The sequence below is a fragment of the Elgaria multicarinata genome, chromosome 2 (genome assembly GCF_023053635.1).
Source record: "Elgaria multicarinata webbii isolate HBS135686 ecotype San Diego chromosome 2, rElgMul1.1.pri, whole genome shotgun sequence".
Classification (NCBI taxonomy): domain Eukaryota; kingdom Metazoa; phylum Chordata; class Lepidosauria; order Squamata; family Anguidae; genus Elgaria; species Elgaria multicarinata.
In genome coordinates, this window is record NC_086172.1 from 157,524,223 (window position 1) to 157,547,500 (window position 23,278).

At 42.4% G+C, this 23,278-nt stretch overlaps 1 protein-coding gene across 2 annotated transcripts in view; it reads left to right on the forward strand.

Moving 5' to 3' along the window:
* SLC24A4 (solute carrier family 24 member 4) overlaps nt 1-19,462 on the forward strand; it is a 114,853-nt gene extending 95,391 nt beyond the window's left edge. For both annotated transcript variants that reach the window (XM_063147636.1, XM_063147637.1), the window contains exons 11-17: nt 1,580-1,749; nt 4,956-5,094; nt 10,269-10,435; nt 14,593-14,707; nt 15,357-15,469; nt 17,664-17,729; nt 18,364-19,462. In XM_063147636.1, the coding sequence (XP_063003706.1) occupies nt 1,580-1,749; nt 4,956-5,094; nt 10,269-10,435; nt 14,593-14,707; nt 15,357-15,469; nt 17,664-17,729; nt 18,364-18,516 (923 nt within the window). In that variant the 3' untranslated portion in view covers nt 18,517-19,462. The remainder of the gene's footprint in view (nt 1-1,579; nt 1,750-4,955; nt 5,095-10,268; nt 10,436-14,592; nt 14,708-15,356; nt 15,470-17,663; nt 17,730-18,363) is intronic.
* Nucleotides 19,463-23,278: the final 3,816 nt, after the last annotated feature.

The window sequence follows — 23,278 nt, forward strand, 5'->3', positions numbered from 1 at the left end:
GTTGAGACCTCTCCCTTGCCCCCCTCTCCCCTCTATATCTTTGTTTGAAATAACAGGCATGTGATTGTCACATTGTGAATTTTCTCTGAGGAATCTTTTCTTACTCCTTTGCTTGTGCTGAATGTTTCCCCAGGTCTCCAGTGCTTTCAAACTGAAACGATGCACTAATGGCTTATTTATTTATTTTCCCCCCACACTAAATTTTCCTGTTGCTCTTAACGTAAGTAACCTCCTGTGAATATGTATGTTTATATACCCAACTCAATAACCGGGGCAATAAAGAAGGTATTGCCCCTCAATTCCTCCCTCTCTCCACCGTCAACACCCCCTTTTTCCTCTGGGGTTAATATTTCTACTTCATTATGATGTATATTCTAACACCACATGTCTCCTGTCTGCTAAGCCTTACTGTGCTTGTTATGTCTAGCTGGTAGCATTTGTTGTAATATTTGCTTGCATTTATCATGTTATCCTTTTATTAATTCTCAGGGCTGCATGTTTTATCTTTGGGTTTAGAAACAGAGTAGAGTGTAAAACTTCCATTTATACACATTGTCGCAAATCCATCAAAACAAGCATTTGCTAAGTTGAACAGTGGCCTGACATGTAATAATAAAGATAGAGACAAATTTCTTCTAAAATTGTAGTTGAAGTTGAAGGATTGCATCATTGGCTGTTAGGAAAAAGAACATGCTCAGTCACTTGCTCATTCTTTTGTCAAATAGTACTAATTTTTAAGATGCTGTCTTCTTTGTCTCCATTATTGGCAGACTATTATTGATTTGTTCTTATCATTTATTATTAAGGCAAATTAGGCACTTTTAAAACCTGTTGACTTTGATAGGAGAGAGCTGAGGGCTTGCTTAGGTTTCCTTAGATTTGATGATGATGATGATGATGATGATGATGATGATGATGATGATGATAAAGTTGTTGATAATAATGTAAAAAAGTAGGTTAGTGAGCCAGAGTGATGGGCTAAGGGGAAAAACCTATTTCTACATAAACCCAATTTGTGCAACTTGACGTGATTGCACAAAGACGGCAAAATGTCTTGTCGAAATACAGCCTAATCTAGCTACAGATAGAAATCCAATGTGTGTGGATTTTTAAGGCTTTAGGTTACATTGCCTATAGCAACCTATGAGGAGAGACTGAAAGAACTGGGCATGTTTAGCCTTCAGAAGAGAAGACTGAGGGGAGACATGATACCACTCTTCAGGTACTTGAAAGGTTGTCAGACAGAGAGAGGCCAGGATCTCTTCTCGATCATCCCAGAGTGCAGGACATGGAATAATGAGCTCAGGTTACAGGAAGCCAGATTCTGGCTGAAAAACTTCCTGACTGTTAGAGCAGTACAACAATGGAACCAATTACCTAGGGAGGTTGTGGGTTCTCCCACTCTAGAGACATTCAAGAGGCAGCTGGTCAACCATCTGTCAGGTGTGCTTTAAGGTGGATTCCTGCATTGAGCAGGGGGTTGGACTTGATGGCCTTATAGGCCTCTTCCAACTCTACCATTCTAGGATTCTGTGATTCTATGAATTGTATAGCTAACAATTGAAATTGTGATCAATAGTGAAGGGAACACAACAGTATGGCCAAAATTCCGTTGTCATGGTCGATGAGATTATTTGTTCCAGTCCTCCGAAATACCGTTTCCCTGAAGCTGGCTTGCGAATAATGATTACAAACAAATTTGGGCCAAGGACCAGGCTACGGATGGCAAGCAGGCTGATCATTAATGAGGTGAGTCTACAAAGAAGAGATTAATTAAAATGTTGAGTAATTTATTCAATCACTTTATTTTGCAATTCCTTTAAGTACTGTGATGCATTGTTTATGCATTTACCAATGTATATGGTGCAAGGTATTTGCACAAAGGAATTTACATTCTAAACTTTTACAGTGTGGAGAGGTAGGCAAGATCAGGATAACAAGGGATGAATGCATGTGATAAGAAAATAAGTGCTACGCTGGATCAGACCGAGGGTCTATCTAGTTCAGCACTCTGTTCACACAGTGGCCAACCAGCTGTTGACCAGGGACCAACAAAGCAGGACATGGTGCAACAGCACCCTCCCACCCATGTTCCCCAGCAAGTGGTGCACATAGGCTTACTGCCTCCGATACTGGAGGTAGCACATAACCATCAGGGCTTGTAGCCATTGATAGCCTTCTCCTACAGGAATTTATCCAACCCCCTTTTAAAGCCATCCAAATTGGTGGCCATCACTACATCTTGTGGTAGTGAATTCCATAATTTAACTATGTGCTGTGTGAAGAAGTGCTTCTTATTTGTCCTGAATCTCCCACCAATCAGCTTCATGGGATGACCCCGGGTTCTAGTATTTTGAGAAAGGGAGAAAAATGTCTCCATATCCACATTCTCCACACCATGCATAATGTTGTACACCTGTATCATGTCTCCCCTTAGCCTCCTTTTTTCCAAGCTAAACAATCCCAGCTGTTGTAACCTTCCCTCATAGGGGAGATGCTCCAGCCCCTTAATCATTTTAGTTGCCCCTTTCTGCACTTTTTCCAGCTCTATAGTATCTTTTTTTAGGTGTGGTGACTAGAACTGTACACAGTATTCTAAGTATGGTCACAGCATAGATTTGTATAAAGGTCATTTGTTGTGGTTGCATAGTTCATTGGGTTGAATCCAGAATAATTCATACTTAGAACAGATCCACCGAAATCTTACTTAATGTAACTGAAATCTAATTTAAGTCTCATAGATTTTCAATAGATCTACTCTGCGTATGAGTAAATCTGGATCTAACCCAATATTTGAAGTATTTCTTTACACAGCATTCAAACAATTAATTTATGGAATTCATTGCCTCGGGATTGGTGATGGCCACCAGCTTAAATGGCTTTAAGGAAGAATTAGACAAATCTGTGGAAGAAAAGTCTATCGATAATTATTGATAGTATATGATTGTATATTGAACCTCCATGTTCAGAGGCAGGATGCTGGGGAACAAGAATGGGAGAGGGCTCTTGCCTTTGTGTCCTGCTGGTGGCTTTCCTGGAAGCCTTCAGATGACCACTGTGGAAAAGAAGATGCTGGACTAGATGGACTTTGGTCAGATCCAGCAGGCCTCTTTGCACGTTCCCATGATTGGGAATGAAGATGAGAGAAGGGTTAATTAAGCAACAACTTTACAATTATTGTTAACAGGATTGGAGCCCTTGTTTCCAACGACAACATCTTGCCAAAAGGGAAAAATTCTGATAGCTTAATCCGTTTGTTATGATGGCACAATATGCTATCCATAGACTTAGTTCTATACTTGCTTGTGATAACCAAGTAAACTGCTAAGCTGTCCATAACAGATCAAATATAATATTCTTATTTATATTTGGGTTCAGGGGTATACATTATTTATTTTTGCATTTATATCCCGTCATTTTTCCCTCCAATGAACCCAAGCCGGCGTACATGCTCCTCCTCCTCTCCATTTTATCCTCACAACAACCCTGTGAAGTAGGTTGGGCTGAGAGTTTGTGACTGGCCCAAAGTCACCCAGTGAGCTTCCATGGCCGAGTGTGGACTAGAACTTGGATCTCCCGAGTCCCAGTCCAACACCTTAGCCACTACACCACACTGGCTCTCTACGTAAGCATACATGCTTACGTAGCTCCAAGAAAGTCTGCCTTCAGAGTCAGGGATGTAGCATATGCAGCAGATCTCAACAGGACAGTAACGTCTGTTCCAGCTGTAACACAGCTGAAAACATGGTTGACTGAGAGACAAACAATGAGAGAGACTCTATTCAGATGACACACTAAGCCACGGTGATTAAGCATTTCGAGCTAACCATTATGGCTTAGTGTGTCGTGTGAACCACAACTTAGTGTGTCGTGTGAACCATTCCTAACCCTGGTGGCTACATAACCACAGCTTAAATATGCTCACTAACCATTTGCTGCAAAAGGGTTAACAGACTAACTATGGCTAAGCGTGTTGTCTGAGCAGGCCCTGGGGTGGGGGGACACACACACACCACCACAGAGATTCAGGAGGAGAGGTAAGTGGGCTTCTTAATGACGTCCTCATATATGTTACGTGTATATACTAATGATGAGGGAAATAATGCACCCGATTCAAGTAGGCAGGGATCAAGCTAAGCCAGCTGATGTTCTGTTAACCTGGATGCCCTTCTTCTAGGATACAGAAGATTCCACTACAATGTAGGTCTAGTGAATTTTATTCTCTATTGCAGGGGTGGGAAACGTGTGGCCCTCCAGATGCTCTTGGACTACAACTCCCAGCGTAGCCAATACTGAGGGTTGATGGGAGTTGCATTCAACATTCCTGCTCTCTTGAAAGATATTACTTTTCTGTACTGAGTTATGATTGAGCTGATGTCAAGAGGAAGGAGGGATAAATGTTTGATGATTCTTGATATTATTTATGTTGTGTCAAGAGGAAAACATACAACTGTATAGGAGCAGTTTGGTAGCAGGAAGGAGCTAAAGAAAGAAAGAAAGAACCAACCAACCCCATGTGTAGAAATGGTTGAATATGCTAGAGGCAATCTTTGAATGCTATCTATAGAATCCATGCCATAGATGGGAACAGCCATAGCTTGGTATGATAAAGCACATGCTTTGCATGCAGAGGGTCCCAGGTTCGATCTCTATTTTCTCCAGGTAGGGTGAGAAAAGTATCCTGCCTGAAACCCCCTGAGAGCTGCTGCCAGTCAGTGTCAACAATACTAAGCTTGATGGATCAGTGGTCTGACTCAGTATAATGCAGCTTCCTATATTTGTATGAACACAAATGGCTAATTAGTGGATGTTAAACACTGAATTGTTCAAAGATGTCCAGGGGAAGAAATAGTAATATATGAGAAAGTTAAATATACAAACCAAACCAGGTAACATCAGGAAACTCTCCAGAAATGGCTACAATATTCACTGGATTTGGTTTCTGTGTCTTCTAGCGCCAGCGACTAATTCACTCAGCTAACGGCAAGCTGGTCCAGAATGGGAAACATGAGAATATTGAAAATGGGGCCATCCATGTTGATAACCAAGAAGAGGAGAATGAACATATCAGCCTGTCCCCATTTTCACCGCCAGGTAAATCTGAAGGGCAGATTATGGAATGAATGAGAGAGCAAGATTGCTTTGCCCTGGAGAACCAGCAAACACATAGGGTTCCAGTCTTCACCACTAGCCTCCTGCCTGCAAATCTACTGCTGTAGATACAGGTTTTCCCCTTTCCCTATTCTTTCTTGCCTGGTCTGGCCTGCTGGGCCAAGCATAAATGGGAATAAGCACGTTCGAGCTGCCTGTTGTTTGGAGGTTCCGAGCAATAGTGCCATCACCAGGGCCAGGTGCCCAAGGCAAATACTCCATCTCCACATCAGTGGGATTGCAAACATGTATGGAATTGTTGGACTGCAATGATGATCTCACAGAATGAGAATTTGTGCTCCTTATTGGCGTCATATTTTCAGAAATGTTATATGTGGATGATGTCATTGTAAGGGCAATATTATGTTTTACTATGTTATTCTATTTTATGGTTTTAAATTTTGATTAGTGAACCACCAGAGAGCTTATTTTATTTATGTATGTATTTATGTACTACATTTTTATACTGCCCATTAGCATACTTGGGGGGCCACCACAGAGAAGGCCTTCTCCCTTACTGCTGCCATCCGAGCCTTAGATGTAGGTCCTTAGATGCTGAACGTAGCGTACAGGTGGGTTCATATGGGAAGAGGCACTCCGTCCAGTATTGCATTATACGATGTATAATGTATTTTTAAGGTTTTTACCCTTGTAAACCACCCAGGGAGCTTTGACTCCCTGGGTGGTTTACAAAGTATAGAAGAATAGCAGTATAGAAATGTAATAAATGAAATTATTATTATTATTATTATTATTATTATTATTATTATTTATTTATATAGCACCATCAATGTACATGGTGCTGTACAGATTACACAGTAAATAGCAAGACCCTGCCGCATAGGCTTACAATCTAATAAAGTTGTAGTAAACAATAAGGAGGGAAAGAGAATGCAAACAGGCACAGGGAAGTGTAAACAGGCACCGGGTAGGGTGAGGCTAACAGTATAGAGTCAGAACAAACTCAACATTTAAAAGCTGTAGGGAAAAGAAAAGTTTTTAGCTGAGTTTTAGAAGCTGTGATTGAGTTGGTAGTTCTCAAGTGTTCTGGAAGAGCGTTCCAGGTGTAAGGGGCAGCAGAAGAAAAAGGACGAAGCCGAGTAAGGGAAGTGGAGGTCCTTGGGCAGGCGAGAAGCATGGCATCAGAGGAGCGGAGAGCACGAGCGGGGCAATAGTGTGAGATGAGAGAGGAGAGATAGACAGGAGCTAGACCGTGAAAAGCTTTGAAGGTCAGCAGGAGAAGTTTATATTGGATTCTGGAGTGAATTGGAAGCCAATGAAGAGATTTCAGAAGTGGAGTGAAACTTCTGTTGAAAGCAGAAAGAAAGCTCCCCCCGACCCCTTCACAACCCCCCTTGAAACAGCAGGGAGTAATGCAAGGTGACAGTGGTGCTGGGCACGGTCGGAAGTGTCTTAAGGCAGACAATCCAGCTGCCTACGGCACACTCCTTCCACCAGATAACAAAGGCCACGGTCCACTCGAAAGCTCTTCTGCTCGAGTTTCATTGAAATGAATGGCAGCTGGACAAAAAAGGTACCTCTCCTATTTTGATGGAGAACTCTCAGTGGACGATGCCTTATCGTGTCAAATTTCTCTCGCCTTCCGTTTTCTGCCTTTTAACGGGATCCCATTTTGCTGCTCGAGGAGGTTGCTTACACAGGGTCACCTCTGGCTGTAAAGTGTTCGCCACCCGCAAGAATAAACTACTGCAGTGCATTGCAGTGGCAAGAAGGAGTTGCAAAACATTTTAAAGAACTCTACGGTTGAAAGTAATTGCTAGCAACAGCTTGAAATCAATCTGTGGCTTTAGCTATTAGTTCAGCTACGCTCTGAATTGTTTCCTGTTTGGTACGTTTCATTGGAAAACCTGTCGCCTTTTAGTCTGTATTCAGTATGTAACTCTAGTGCAATCTTGCCCAACTTGGTGCCCTCCAAATGCTTTGGAGTTCGACTCCCAGCTGCCCCCGCCAGCATGGCCAATGGTCAGGAATGTTGGGAGGTGTAGTACAAAACTTCAGGGGGGTACCAGGTTGGGGAAGAGGGCTGGTATCTGGCTCTTCTCTATACCCAAATATATGGGTTTGTTTAGAACCTAAAAAGTTTCGTTTTAATAATGCAACTGACCTTTCAAAGAGAGAGACAAATTAAAACTTCTTACATTCTGGCCTTTTTTTCCTTTTTTTCTTTTGCAGAAGGAAAAATGCTTTCAATTTGGAATAGAGCTGTTGGCTATGCTGGTTAATTCAGTTATTCAGCGCTTTAAAAAAAATTTTTTTTAGAGAACATCCCTTAGGACAGTTTTTTGCACAGTTGACCACATTGGACAGCAGCTGTTATGCTTCAGACCACAGTAGTGCAATGTCTGGGAAAGGAATTCAAAGGTTTACATAAGAGCTGTGAAGACCCATGGCTTAAATTCACTACTTCATTATTCCTATTTTTAGCCTGTTACTCCCCTGTTGACTGTTGTTGATATTCCATAGATGAATGAATAACATTTATTGCATTAGTCCTTAGACTATAGCAGCACAAAACTAGGAACAAAGATTAAGAACATAAGAAGTCCCACACTGGATCAGACCGAGGGTCTATCTTAGGGTGACCATATGGAAAGGAGGACAGGGCTCCTGTATCTTTAACAGTTGCATAGAAGAGGGAATTTCAGCAGGTGTCATTTGTCTATATGGAGAACCTGGTGAAATTCCCTCTTCATCACAAAAGTTAAAGTTGCAGGAGCTGTACTAGAGTGACCAGATTTAAAAGAGGGTAGGGCACCTGCAGCTTTAACTGGCGTGATGAAGAGGAAATTTCACCAGGTTCTGTGTTGTCCGCTTGTGATTTGTTTAGACCCAATTTCTGCCAATTAAAGGAAATGCCCAGTTGCAGCTACCTAGTGTGGACAGGCAAAGTTCTTGCTTGTTTTGTGAGTTTCTGTTGATCCTGGCTGGGGGATTTCTGATGATTTGCCTTTTAGTTGCTCATTGACTAGTCTCCCTATTCCTGTTTCTATTCCTGGGGGACTTTTCTTACTTGTTTTTCTCATGTTGTTTTGTTTCCTTAAAAAAAAGTGAAATAGCAAAAGAAAGTGTGTGTGTGTGGTGGTGGTGGGGGAAACCTGTGGTTGTGAGATGCACTGACTAGGAGAGGAGCTGAAGAGAGCAAAAGCATCAAGAAAAGGAAAGGTTCATCATCACTCCAATTCTACCCACCATGCCTCCATTTTAAACCACCTCCTCCGCTTCATTTCACAGCTATGCATAGCAGCAGAGGCTGGTGGCTCCTATCTCAGTGGGGAGGTAAATACGCTCCAGGTTTCAGTCAGAACCAGTTAGAACTCTAGAAGAGCTATCCAAGGTGCAAAGCTGGCTCTGTTGTAATAGGGATTATAACAGAGATTCCCTCTATTATAATAGAGATTCTCCTAAGAATGGACACATCATCTTAGGTCTTAACTAAAACTAATTTATTTGAGAAAAAAACACAACTGAGGATTACAACCTCTTAACTATAATCAGCCATCTTAACAGCAACTTACAATCAGGAGTTCTTCTTCCCACAATGCCCCTCCTATAACTATTAACCCTTAATTCAACACCGTCTGATTTCATGCACTTTGCCACCAAATAATACAGGGGTCTGCCACATCACAGGTATGTCAGGACCCAGTTATAAACCTGGCTATATGATCCTGTGTCAGCTATTGGGCCTTTTCTGACAAATTGCTAAGCCATGGTTGGGCTGCTAACCCTTCTGCAGCAAATGGTTAGTGAGCATATTTAAACCATGGTTATGTAGCCACCATGGTTAGGAATGGTTCACATGACATAGGAAGTCATGGTTCACACGACACGCTAAGCCATAATCTTTAACTCAAAATGCTTAACCACTGTGGCTTAGTGTGTTGTCTGAACAGGGTCAGCAAGTGGTTAGTGAGCATATTTAAAACCTGGTTATGTAGCCACCATGGTTAGGAATGGTTCACACAACATACTAAGTCATGGTTCACATGACACACTAAACCATAATGTTTAGCTCAAAACACTTAAACTGGGGTGACCATATGAAAAGGAGGACAGAGCTTCTGTATCTAACAGTTGTATTGAAAAATGAAGTTCAGCAGGTGTTATTCGTATTTGCAGCACCTAGTGAAATTCCCTCTTCATCACAACAGTTAAAGCTGCAGGAGCCCTGCCCTCTTTTGTATCTGATCACTCTAGCATAGCTCCTGTAGCTTTAACTGTGGATATAAAGAGGGAATTTCACCAGGTGCTGCATGCATACAAATGACACCTGCTGAAATTCTATACAACTGTTAAAGATACAGGAGCCCTGTCCTCCTTTCCATATGGTCACCTTAGCATTGGGTGAGCGAGGGTTAGGGAGGTCATTATTATTATTATTACCGGTATTATTTATTACATTTATATCCGACCCCGTAGCCGAAGCTCTCTGGATGGTTTACAAAGTATGGCAGTGTTTGTTGTCAGGAAGGACAAGTGGCTTACTCTGAGGTGCACTTTCACAGGGAGCAGCCTGGAGCTAACAGGTGGAGGGTATTTTTGCACACATGTTAACAAGGTGTGAACAAAAGATGATGGTGTAAATATAAAATGAGATCAGTTGGAGTGGGGTGCTACCTATACAAAAGCCATACTTTTCTTGACGACAAATCATGCACACAAGCGGCCAAATTAGACGTTGTGAGGGAACACGTGTGGTCCGTAATGCTAATGTGGGGAACGGAGGAGGGGTTGGGACCTTGCGTTTGTCAACATAACATCTAGTTTTGGTCTTAACGATTGCTGTCGTACCAAATGGGAGCCAATTAATTGCATATGTAATTAATTCTTTGTTTTCACTGTCTTCATGTTCCATATGCCTTTGCTACTCTGAGAAGCAAGTCATGGTCAAAGTAGCACAACCCAGAACCACTCACAAGGCAAAATCCACTAATTTCAGACTGAGATTTTAAACGTCCTCCTTCAGCACCTCCCTCTCTTTTAAAATGGAGAAGTGTACCTTCAGTTTCTTCTATTTTTATGCTTAAATATAGAGATATGACTTTATGCGATAAACTACAAAGGTAAAATGGCTCCTTTCCCTATTTGTTATCCAGAAGGAAAAATGGACAAAGTCAAATGGATCCTGACCTGGCCATTGATCTTTCTCCTCTTCTTCACCATCCCAAACTGCAGCAAACCACGCTGGGAGAATTTTTTCATGCTGACTTTCATCTTATCCACCTTTTGGATTGCATTCTTTTCCTACTTTATGGTCTGGCTGGTGAGTGAGCGCAAGGATACGCGTTATTTTCTCGAACACGAACATTACTTTTGAAACATGTTGTTCTGGTTGTAGTTTTATACCGTAGTTTTAAGCTTTTCTATTTTCTATGATATTTTATGCTGTGTTTTGTGGTTTAAATGTTTGTGAACCGCCTAGAGGGCTTCTGCTATTGGGCGGTATAGAAAAGTAATAAATATATAAAGTTCAAAATGCAGATGTCAACAAGTAAGAACAAGCCATAACAATACAAAAAGGTAGCTGCTTAAAAGAAAAAAGGGAGACATTTCTTCAACCTCCAATCTCAGCTAACATAGTTGTCAGCATATCCCAAGCTGAATATGAGCCAACAGTGCGATATGGCTGCAAGAAAGGCAAATGCTATTTTGGGCTGCATTAATAGAAGTATAACTTCCAAATCACGTGAGGTACTGGTTCCTCTCTATTCGGCCCTGGTTAGGCCTCATCTAGAGTATTGTGTCCAGTTCTGGGCTCCACAATTCAAGAAGGACGCAGACAAGCTGGAGCGTGTTCAGAGGACGGCAACCAGGATGATCAGGGGTCTGGAAACAAAGCCCTATGAAGAGAGACTGAAAGAACTGGGCATGTTTAGCCTGGAGAAGAGAAGATTGAGGGGAGACATGATAGCACTCTTCAAATACTTAACACAGAGGAGGGCCAGGATCTCTTCTAGATCCTCCCAGAGTGCAGGACACGGAATAATGGGCTCAAGTTAAAGGAAGTCAGATTCCAGCTGGACATCAGGAAAAACTTCCTGACTGTTAGAGCAGTACGACAATGGAATCAGTTACCTAGGGAGGTTGTAGACTCTCCCACACTAGAGGCCTTCAAGAGGCAGCTGGACAAGCATCTGTCAGGGATGCTTTATGGTGGATTTCTGCATTGAGCAGGGGGTTGGACTCGATGGCCTTGTAGGCCCCTTCCAACTCTGCTATTCTATGATTCTATACTTAAAGCTCAGTTCTCTCCTTCAGTGACTATTATATCTTACCTAACCCTTTGGGTAAGCCACAATTGAAAACATATATAACATTTATATAATAGTGAGGCTGATTCAGAAGTGCCCCTGTTGTGTTTAATTCTAATGTACTTCTCTCTGCCCAGTGTAAAGCTCTGGAAAAAAAACTAATTCTGACCGTTTTCAACAGAATCTGGCGGTGGGCAGCATTGATTGGCTCAAGCCTGTAACTTCCCTTCCCAATCCATGAAGCAGTTTTGCAAGTCTTTAACCAAATATATTTGGGGGCTAAGGGAAAAGATGGTGAGATAATCCGACAGACATTCATGTGATGAATCCACAGAAAATATTAACACAATCCCCTATTTCTAGTTGATGTGTGACCACTGCTGTGTGCAGGGAAGGTCATCTTGACCCTGTGGGGAAGAAGAAGCAAAGGAGGCAGGAGCAGGCGGAGACCATCAGAGCCTTCTTCAGTTGCAAACCTCCCCCCCGCCATCTCAAACAGGGCTAACGCTCATCATGACCCTGTGGGGAAGAAGGAGGAGCTGTTGGTCTGCCCCTCCATTGGGAGATGAGATGGGGGAGCAGGACCTTCCCACCAGCCTGAACTGTCTCCTTAATTTCTTTTCCTTTTCTCCCTCTTCCCTCCCCATCCCCTTTCCTTGTGTGTCATGTCTTTTTTAGAATGTAAGCCTGAGAGCAGGGATTGTCTTTTTACTGATCAATTTGTAAGCCGCCCCAGGAGCCTTTTTGGCTGAGCTGTGGGATAAAAATACTCTGAATAAAATAAATAAATAAATAAGGTACATTATGAATAATCAAAAGGCCTTAACATAGTTCAGTTAACACCATCATTGAGTTTGGCTGAACCAGTATTCAGTTCTTGGAGGAAGTCAAGTTCACACCGGGCGACGAGTTCTGCCTTAAATGTTATGGTTGTCTTCATTCCCAAGAGAGAATATTAATTCTCTAGGGTGGGGGGTGGGAGGAATCTGAAAAAAAAAGTTTCTCTATTCCAGTTTTGTTTTGACTTAGACTCCAGTTTCAGGCACTTTTAAGTTCCTTTTTTTTCTAGAACAACGCATTCATATAATATACCACCCAGCAGAAATATAATAGATACATAAATAGCCGTGTGACACCTTTTGTGCATTACTCTCCAGCTTTTTCACTTTTTATTATTATTGAACAATAACTATATAATATAAAAAAGCAACAAATCGTGGTAAAGTAAAGAAGTGTTCAGCATTTCGAAAACAATCAGTAAACAATCACAGACATTAATCCACGGTAGAATTGGACTCGGGTCAGAGTCATGCATGTTTTCCATACTGGAGGAAGATGCTGGCCTGCGAGCATCATCAGAAGCTCTCTCCTAGAGGCTGTCATCGTCGCACTGGGTTGGCACCGCCTCCCTCTTCAATCCCACTCTTTCCCTCTCCCGAGGCAATGTTGGGTAAATCCTAACACCGAGGAGGGAGCGCAGGGTTTCTGGGCGGCCACCTGGGTCCCAGAGCCGCCCCCACCCTCTTCCTGGTGGAAGGTGACAAATCGCTGGTTGCCTTCTACCAGGCTCCGCCCCTGGGTTGACCCCGGATTGGCCATGGAGCGCTGTTACACGGTGGAAGCCCCGTGTTGATGTCACTGTTTGAAAATGTCGGGGTAAACCCCCAAATCTTTCAAAACACAGCATTGCGAGGAAGCCCCGTGGTAGCTGTGAGGCTGCACCTACATCGTCTAACTGACGTGGCGCAGATCCATTGGCACCGTGGGGCTTTCTCCGCATATAGACAGTCAGCTAGGCTGGAGACAGAGGATTGTGTCCAATGGTGGCTCAGCACCAGCGCTAATGACGTTGCACCAGCATTAATCAGTGCTTGTGCGACGTCATTAGCATTTGCTGGTGGAATGGGGAAAAGTAGAAAAATGCTTTTTTCGCTTTGCACGTTTATTTATTTATTTATGTGTTTGTTTGTTTGTTAATAACGTTTACATGCTGCTTAGTAAAATATCTAAGCCCTTTACATATAACAATATTAAATATAACTGCTTAAATACACTATTAAAAGCAATTACAACTACAATAAAAACCAGTGTAAGCACAAATGATGAACTAGTGTTGGTTTTGCACTAGCGCAAATGTCGTTAGTGATAGCGCTGCACCACCATTGGACACTACCCAGTTAATATTTTCTCAGAAGGTAGTATGATAGGGGCACTGTTGATTAGGATGTTCACTCCTCCCATCTTCACCTCTTTTCACACACAGTGCTGGGTTTTGGGCGAAGGGTTGGTACATCAAAAACTTGCAGAATCCGTTTGAATAGAGATGACCATGGGACAAAAGTGTGTATGCCAGTCTTTCCCAACTCCTGATGTTTTCATGCTAAATGGGAATTATAGTTGAAAATATCCAGAGAGCATCAGATTGGGGAAGTCTGGTGTACATCATGGACAATCAAACTTCTGTTTTATCGTCTTCATCTCATTTAAATCTGATTTATTACATTTTTGTTATCCTGCTCTTCCTCCAAGGAACTCAGGGAAATGTACATGGCTGTCCCTTGCTCATTTTCTCCTCACAACAAGCCTGTGAGGTAGATTGGGCTGAGTGACAGGAATAGTCCCAAGATCCCCCAGGGAACTTTAGGGCTGAGTGGGGATTTGAACCCGAGTTTCCCCAGTCCTAGTCCTATACCCTAACTGGTATACCACACTCCCTTTATATGGGCTTCCAACTCTCTTCCCTCAGCAAAAATGAGGCATGGTAGATGGAAGAGAAATATATAGGAGTTTAGGAAAGGACCCAGGTGTATTGCAGCAGAACCATCCCAGATATAGCTTACTGCCGATTGGCACAGTTTCTGGTACCCCACACAGGCACAGCCCACTAGGAACAGCTCCTGCACAATTCCTGTTAAATGAATGGGAAATACACAAAAGTTTTGCTCTGCATGGCTGTCCTCTCATGTGCAAAGATATTTGTTTTCTTTCAGATGGTTAGTGAGACTATTGCTACCATTTAGTCTCATTACTGAAATTCTCCTATGCTTGATTTATGTTAACACCCACACGCTCAAGGAGCTCAGTGAATCACAAGTCGTATTGTGAACGCAGGACCAAAAAGAGCGTTCTCTATTGTTTTCCAACTATTTTGTTTTCCTGTGTTGCATAGGTTACAGTGATTGGTTACACTCTAGGGATACCTGACGTTATCATGGGCATTACTTTCCTAGCTGCAGGAACTAGTGTACCAGACTGCATGGCCAGTTTGATAGTAGCAAGACAAGGTACGTAATGCATTGGTTTCGGAGAAATGTTGGGTTCGCTCTCTACATTAATAACCAGGTCTCTTACATTTGCTATATGTAAATGGGGCTGAAAGTATTTTTGAATAGTGATGGGGCGAAATTAGTTCGGTTTGCATTTCAATACGAATGGACCTAATTTGCACTTCCTGAACTAATACGCAGTCCGCAGCACGTTATCCTTTGTTTTTTCAAGTTTTCCAAACTTCACAGTGCAATTTTCCAGTCTAGAAATGTGAACAAAAATGTGTACATTCAGGGGAAATTGTGTGCAAAAATGCGTGCATTAGTGAAATAGCGTGTAAAAAGGCATATAAAAATTAGGGGAAATCCTTTTAAAAATGTGTGTATTAGGAAACATTGCATACAAAAATGCGCAGGTGTGCATAGGATTACAGCTTTAGGCTGCAATCCTATACCCACTTATCTGAGAAAAAGGCTTATTCAGTTCAATGGGACCAACTTCTGACCAGACATCGATAGGATTGCTCAGTTAAGCTGGGTATCTCTAGACATGGCCTTTGTTTGCAAAGGTTGCAATGCCTATTCTCTTGCTTTTTGCTTGTTGTAAAAAGAGCCGTTGTGTGAATCAAAATGCTGGTTTTAATGGTGAAATGTTTCCCCCCACCAGGCCTAGGTGACATGGCAGTGTCCAATACAATCGGCAGCAACGTGTTTGACATTCTTGTGGGCCTTGGACTACCATGGGGCTTGCAGACTATGGCGGTTAATAGCGGCTCATCTGTATGTATATAAACACAGAGGTTTTCTCTTCAAACCTCATATTACCAAAGCAAATGCAATTGAAAGACCATTATTTGGGCACTGTAACTGAAATCCCTAGGTGTTCAAATTCATTGTGGGCCCAATCCTCTGAAAATTCAGTGTGCATGAATTCCATAAAACCACTTCTCTAACGCAGACCCTTCATAGCCAAGGGCTCTGTAGGCAGATCCCCAACCATGATGACATCTCTGTCGCAGGGAGACTTTGACCCTCCTGTAAGGTGAAAAAGTTGCTGCCTTTTCCTAGCTTCACATGGGGGGACGCCTGATGCCTTACCAATTGCTAACACCAAGCACCACATAGGTTGCAACAGCGGGCCCTGACACGAAATGGCAAGACCTACCTTCCGCACCCAGAAGTCTATGCAGTGGCATAGAGGACTCTGCACTGCCCTTTTGTTTCATAGGAGCAGGGTTGCCATCGGGAGCAGGGATGGTTAGGTACTTGCTGAGGACCCACATGCCAGCAAGGGCCCACTGGCAAGAGCTCCCTGGATCTGCTCCTCCTTCACCATTGCAACCTGCTTGTTGTATTGCCTCTCACTCTGACCCAGACAATATTGGTGGTGGGGAGGAGGAGCACTACTGCTGCCTACCTGCTCCTTGGCTCCCTGCCTGTCAAGTACGCGAGTGGTATCAAAGACGAGAAAGAGGATGAGGAGTGATAAGGTAGACTTACTGAAGGAGGAGACCCATTGAGGGTGTCTTGTTCAAGGCCTCGGCCCCTCCAAAACCTGGAGCTGGCATTGCATAGTAGCACCAACAATGGACTCTTCCTGGCCTAAGGCACTGAATATCATGGATAGCTCTTGTTGCTGATTTCAAGTATCTGTTGAATCTAGGGTGGCCATATGGAAAGGAGGACAGGGCTCCTGAATCTTTAACAGTTGTATTGAAAAGGGAATTTCACCAGGTGTCATTTGTATGCACGCAGCACCTGGTGAAATTCCCTCTTCATCACAACAGTTAAAGCTGCAGGAGCCCTGCCCTCTTTTGTATCTGGTCACTCTACAAAAGAGGGCAGGGCTCCTGCAGCGTTAATGGTTCTGACACCTGCTGAAATTCCCTTTTCTTTACAACTGTTAAAGATACAGGAGCCCTATCCTCCTTTCCATATGGTCACTCTACTGTTGAAGCCCTCCCAACAGGTTGTCAGTATGATTCTTTAATCCCGGACTAGATTACATTGTTTACTCTGCTCTTGCTGAAGCTATAGCATTATCTTCTCTCCATTGTGCTCCTGTCAAAGGCATACAGAAAGACATGACAGCCCTTGCACCATAAAATAATAAAGATAAAATTGCCAATATTGTAATACTTTTATACAAATCTGTGATTCAGCTACACTTGGAACACTGTGTACAATTCTGGTCACCTCAAAATGCATATTGCATTGCTTGACAAGGTGCATTGCTTGATCAAGGGGCTGGAGCAATTCCCCTATGAAGGAAGGTTGCAATGTTTGGGTCTCTTTAGCTTAGAAAAATGGTGACAAGGGGATATAATAAAGGTGGATAAAAGTATGCATGTTGTGGAGAAAGTAGATAGGGATACATTTTTCGCCCTCTGTCAAAATGCTAGAATGCAAGGGCATCCAATGAAGCTGCATGGTAGGAGATTTAGCACAGATAAAAGGGAACAGTTCTTTCATAGTTAAAGTATGGAATTTGCTTCTGCAAGATGTCATGGTGGCCACTAACTCAGACAGCTTTTTAAAAGGATTAGACAAATGAATATAGGATAAGGCTATCAATGGCTGCGAATATTAACTTCAGTATCAGGCAGTGCTGAGAAACACAATTGTGTGTGCGTCCTGTTCTGGGTTTCCCATAGGCATCTGGTTAGCCACTGGAATGCCGGACTAGATAGGCCTTTGGTTTCATCCAGTGTGACGCTTTTTATGGCCTTCTCTCTCTCCCTGCCCCTATAGAGCTAATGTTTTGTGACGGAAACAAGGTTTGATCACTGATCCCTTTTTCACTGAAGTCCAATGCAAAATTTCTATTGACTTCAAAAGAGCAGACAGTTTCCCCGTTGACTCAGGAACTATAACTTGTGAATTATGTTTGCATTTACAGTCTTATATAGAAAAAAAGCAAATAGCTAGTTAGTATGATAAATAGTTTAAAGCTACTTTCTTCTGATTTTTACAGGTTAAGATAAACAGCAAAGGACTAGTGTATTCTGTTGTGCTTCTCCTGGGGTCTGTAGGTCTTACTGTAAGTATGCTCCTGTGGTGTTTGTTATCCTCTGTATCTAGCGCAGTCAGTAAGTTATATCTATATAATATGAATGAGATACTATGAGGCAGACTCTCCAGAGATCTTAGCAATTCATGTATTCTTAGGCCTTAGTTTGACCTAAGGATTATCCCAGGCAAATGGAGGGGTCGTCCCTGCCTGCTCCAGGGATCCTCCATGTGTCATTTGGATGCACAGGGATGATCCCGGGACGATCCCGGGATATAGGCCTGGTCTAGCCATGGCCTTAGATGCCACTTCTTCATTGAACTCTATGAAGCATCCCAAGAGATGTATTTCCTTGACAGTTTAGGCAACACTAAAACCAGCTGTCAGCCTCCCCTGACAACAATGCCGGACAGTTAATTTTTAGAGCTTGTCACCCAGTTAAAAACTCTTAAATCAATTAATTGCATGAGAGATGGGACACTGAGAACACCCTCTTCGCTCAGAAGCTCCTGACAGCATCTCATCTGCTACTGGAAAGTGCTAAGAGAACACATGGAAATTAGTTTCCGTGTGCAGCTTCAGAAATTTGAATTCAGGGTAATTTTTAGCTTGTAGCATTTACATCCTGTGAGTCTTAGTTAACTCATGCATCGTGTTCTTACAGGTTGGTGGGATCCACATCAATAAATGGAAACTTGACAAGAAACTGGGCATCTACGTGCTCATCCTTTACGCCATCTTCCTTTGTTTTTCGATACTGATCGAGTTTAACGTCTTCACTTTTGTCAACTTCCCAATGTGCCGAGAAGATGACTGACAGACACTGCCGATGGACGTCATCTGGACATATTGTGCTATAACTGACAGGAGACATTTTACATTTCTACCTGCTTTTTATCCAAAATCTCAGTGTCTTTCCTGCTTCATCACCTTACAAGCACTTTTCCTCTACTTGGAAAGAAAACCGATGTTTCATTGAATAACACGCAAGCTCAAGGCAACCAAAGCATTTTTTTTCTTTTTCTTCCTCTTTGGATGTTACTGCTCCATCATGCAACTCTGTGGATCTCATGCAGAACTTGCAAAAAGCCCAGTGGTTTTCATTGTCTTTTAGGCAGGCGAGCATCACCAATATCAAGTTTAATGTGATGTCTGGTAAAAACACACACACACACCTATCTTCCTTTTTATTGCATATGGGTTTCCAAATAAGAGGAAAAGAGAATGGGTCAGGATTTTATCTTGGCTCATTTCAAGCAACTCAGCCATGCACTCTAATGCACTTACTATGACATGCACTACTAAGAACTTTCCTTCTCCCTTTCAAGTGCTCTGTTTATAGAGAACTTTCACTGATGCTGAAGACTCTTTGGTGGTATCCAGTAGTACTCTGTCACCTTTTTATTATTCTAAATAAAGGAAACTATGAAAGACGCAAGAACAATTCCACCAGGAAAGAGAAGGAAATGGTTAATGCTATATTACTGACGATGTAATTCCAAATATCATGGAACCTGAAATACAGCAAACTGGATATCCATACTTGAAAATTACAACACATTGCTCTACAATCAGTGGGAACAATGGTTAATATCAAGAATGACTATATATGGAATATTAAGCTTATAAGTCAAAAAGTTGTGCCAGTAAGTGTACCCCTTAATCTTAGAGGAAAACAGAAAACTAATATCCTGGGTACTCAGTAAACTACTGGTGATGGTAATCATCTGAAAAATGTGAGTCTGATCCAAATGCCCACCATATCTTCATAGGTGCACTATGGATTTGGAGGTGAGATCACTGTACAATCCCTAGTTTGAGGGCCCCTCTCCACAACCGGATGCTCCAGGCCCAGCTTTCTCAAGGCAGGCTCATGTTTGAGCAAATGTTTTGGAAAACTGGGCAGCAGGAAAAGAGTAAAAAGGCCTGAAAAAACGGGGATCTAAACACACATCAAAATAATCATGGAACACACTATGGTGTGTACTGATTTACCTTTGTTCCTGCCAACGCATCTGAACCTGCTTTTGGCCAAAGGCTAGGTCTGCCCAGTCATTACTGTGAAGATCATTATCCATTGAGGTTGGCAGAGATCATTATCAACTAAGACTGGCTAGACCTTTAAGAACTCCATCCCCGGTCCAGTAAAGCAACTGACAACAATTGAAAAAAATAATAATTATAAATTGGGAAGAATGAAGACCACTTTAATTTCAAGCATATAGGCAGTTATATGGAGAGAAATAAAGGTTCAAACTGCCTATATACTTAATGCTGTGCTGCCCAAGATGCTCAATACTTTGCAGGATAGAGTCTCTTGCACAAAGTGCACATTGAAGCCAGATTTGGCAGCTGGGTTAGATTTTTAGTCCCTTAGGATCACAATCTGGTTTCCATATTTCAGCAGTATATATTGCAAATGAAATAGGTTTGGATTTTTATGGATGTGACTGAGAGGAGAACATGGCCCATAAAATATCAACTACATATGGTTTGGGACCTTACTGCAGCCAGGGGGAGGACGTTTGAATGCCTCCAATCCCTTGTTTTTTTGCTCTTCCTACATAACATTGGGAGCAAGAGCTTGGGCATCTCCAGCATGTTGAGATGCATGAGCTGCACGCCCATCTAGAAACTACTGCTTCTCTCTGTATGAGAAATGCATAAAGCCCCACTTTAGACCTTTAAGGAGCAGCCCAGAAATATGAAGCGCAAACGTCACTTATACTTCCTGATAATGTCTGAAATGGTTTTCAGTCACCTGATTTATCCCAATCAGAATAGCCAAAATCATTAGCACTTTTTAATACTGTTCCTTAACTCCAAAATAATGTATTGTAAAATTGCCGATGAATGCAGGGTTTCTACAGAAGCACAAGTTAACTTTATACATAGCTTTTTATTTTTTTAACGTATGTCGCTAAATAAAATATATTTGATATATTTTTGCATGCACAACGATTTGGCAGAGTTCCCGCCATAATTGCATCCAGAACAGAACACAACACTATCATAGGAAGCAGGCCAAGCTTTTCACAAGGGACTTCAAAATTGCTTGATTGATCGCCCACACATCTTTGACAATGCCACAAATGCCACAACTGATGAGCCGTCTCTCTGGTCCCAAATCAATCTTTTCCCAGTGGAAAGGTCCCCACCCCCCACCTCTGCAACTCTCCCTGCAAGAGAAGGGATTGCTTCTCATGGTCAAGTCTTAGGCCTCATCTACACCAAGCAGGATATTTCACTATGAAAGCAGTATATAAGAGGCAGGAGCCACACTACTACTTTACAGCTGTACTGAAGTGCACTGACAACTGTTGAGACCCATTGACACATACCACAGACCGCTTTTATACCACTATATCCTGCTTGGTGTGGCTCCTGCCTTTTATATATCGCTTTCATAGTGCAATATCCTGCTTGGTGCAGATGAGGCCTTAATTGTAGCCCATATGGCCCAATTTGCAGTGTCCATAGAGTTACCAGTTTGCAACGACCATAGAGGGAGGAAAGGCGTAACATATAAAAGAGGCCTGCAGAGTTGTGGTAAAATGGAGGATGAACAGTCAAGCATTTGAAGCATCAAGGTTTAAATGCAAATTTAGATCTTCCATTTCTTCCTTACAAACACACAAAACTTTGGTACAGGACTGGTTCATATTGGGTGACCATATGGAAAGGAGGACAGGGATCCTGTAACTATAACAGTTGTATAGAAAATAGAATTTCAGCAGGTGTCCTTTGTATGCATGCGCACCTGGTAAAATTCCCTCTTCATCCCAACAGTTAAAGCTGCAGGAGCCCTGCCCTCTGGACCAGATACAAAAGAGGGAAGGGCTCCTGCAGCTTTAACTGTTAGGATGAAGAGGGAATTTCACCAGGTGCTGCATGCATACAAATAACACCTGCTGGAATTCCATTTTCTATTCAACTGTTAAAGATACAGGAGCCATGTCCTCCTTTCCATATGGTCACCCTAGTTCATATATGCATGTTTAATCACCTGATGGCTACATCACCTCCCCTCAAATGTGAAACTTCCCAAGGGAATCTTACCACGCGAGGCTGTTTCACACATTACCTGAATTTTGCCTGTGTTTGTTAAGGAGTGCACACTCAGCAGAGACTTTCAGCTGATCCTGGCTCTTTAATGAGTGCATGATATGCGTTTGCATTCACAGAGCTTGTTCTTATGGCTACTGTGTTTCCATGGCATTCACACGGGGCTGTTAGGTGTACACCTAAAAATATAATGTGTGAAATTGCTCGACATGCAGTTGCAAGTCATTAAGTGTTGAATAATAATAAAAAATCTGCATGCATATCTGAACCAGTCACACATCCAAACAAGCAGCGGAAGAGAGGCAAAAAGGTAGTTTTCACGTTGCCTATACAAACATCCACACAACTTGTCTTCTGTATGCATTATTCATTCAAATTGCACAGAATTGCTGATCCCTTTCAAATCAAAATTGTATACAGGCAATTCATTATAATGGGAAATGTAGTGTAAATAAGTATTTGGGGTGGTTGTGTTTTTTTTTAAAAAAAAGATTGCTTCACTGTTAATTGGCATGAGGCATTCATCGCTTATTTTGAACAGAGTTTATGCAAAGGGAGAAACTCCTTCGTAATCTTCTTTTGTTCTTTGTAACATTTAGCAGTATTGACTAAGCTAGCAACTGAATCCCACAAATCAGCTTTAGCTGCCATAGTGCAGTCATTTGCATCAAAATAAACTCCTGCCCTTTTCCTGTACTTGGCACATTGGGGGGGTTAGAGATTATGTGCCCTGGAGCCGATGTCCAGCCCCTTGCAGGTGGTTTAAGATGGCTTGCTGGCCTCCTCCCACCCCCATACCAGGACCACAGGAAGTAGAACAGCATCATGGGAGCTGTGTCGATTGGCTGGGATGCTGTTCCTGTGCTAGAACAAAGGGACAAGCTGACCGTGGGGTTTGAATGCTCATGTTGTGGCCTTAGTGCAAAAGCTTTTCGGGTGAGATTGTTAAATCTCTGACCCTTTCTTTGAGTGGATTAGTCTATTGTAAGGATGGCAAGTAATGCAAATAGGATAAGGAGGGTTTGCTTACTTGTCAGGTAGGTATGGTGCAACCTTGTAGCATACAGGTGTCTTTGCATTATGGCATCAGAGATGATAAACCAGAGGGGACTTTAAAAGCACTTTCCTCATAATTTGGAAATGTCATAGTCTAACCCAGCCTCAATCTGGTGCCTTCCAGATATTTTTTGGACTACAACTCCCAGCATTCCTGTCTGTTGGCCATCCTGGCTGCAGCTAATGGGACTTGAAGTCCAAATGGGCGCTGGGCAGGTCTAGCCAAAGGCACAGGATACAGGAAGAAGCATTGTATGACTCTAATCATCTCAGAGAAGGAAAGCTCTGTGTGTGTGTGCGTGCGTCGGAATTTTCATCTCTTTTCCCCCTCTTCTTTTGCTTCAGGGACTAATAACAAAGCAAACAGACCAAAAACTCCAGACACAAATCTCATTCTTTCATCATTCTCATGGCAAGGTAGAAAATCGCCTGCACTTTAAAGGAGTTTAGACTTGGAT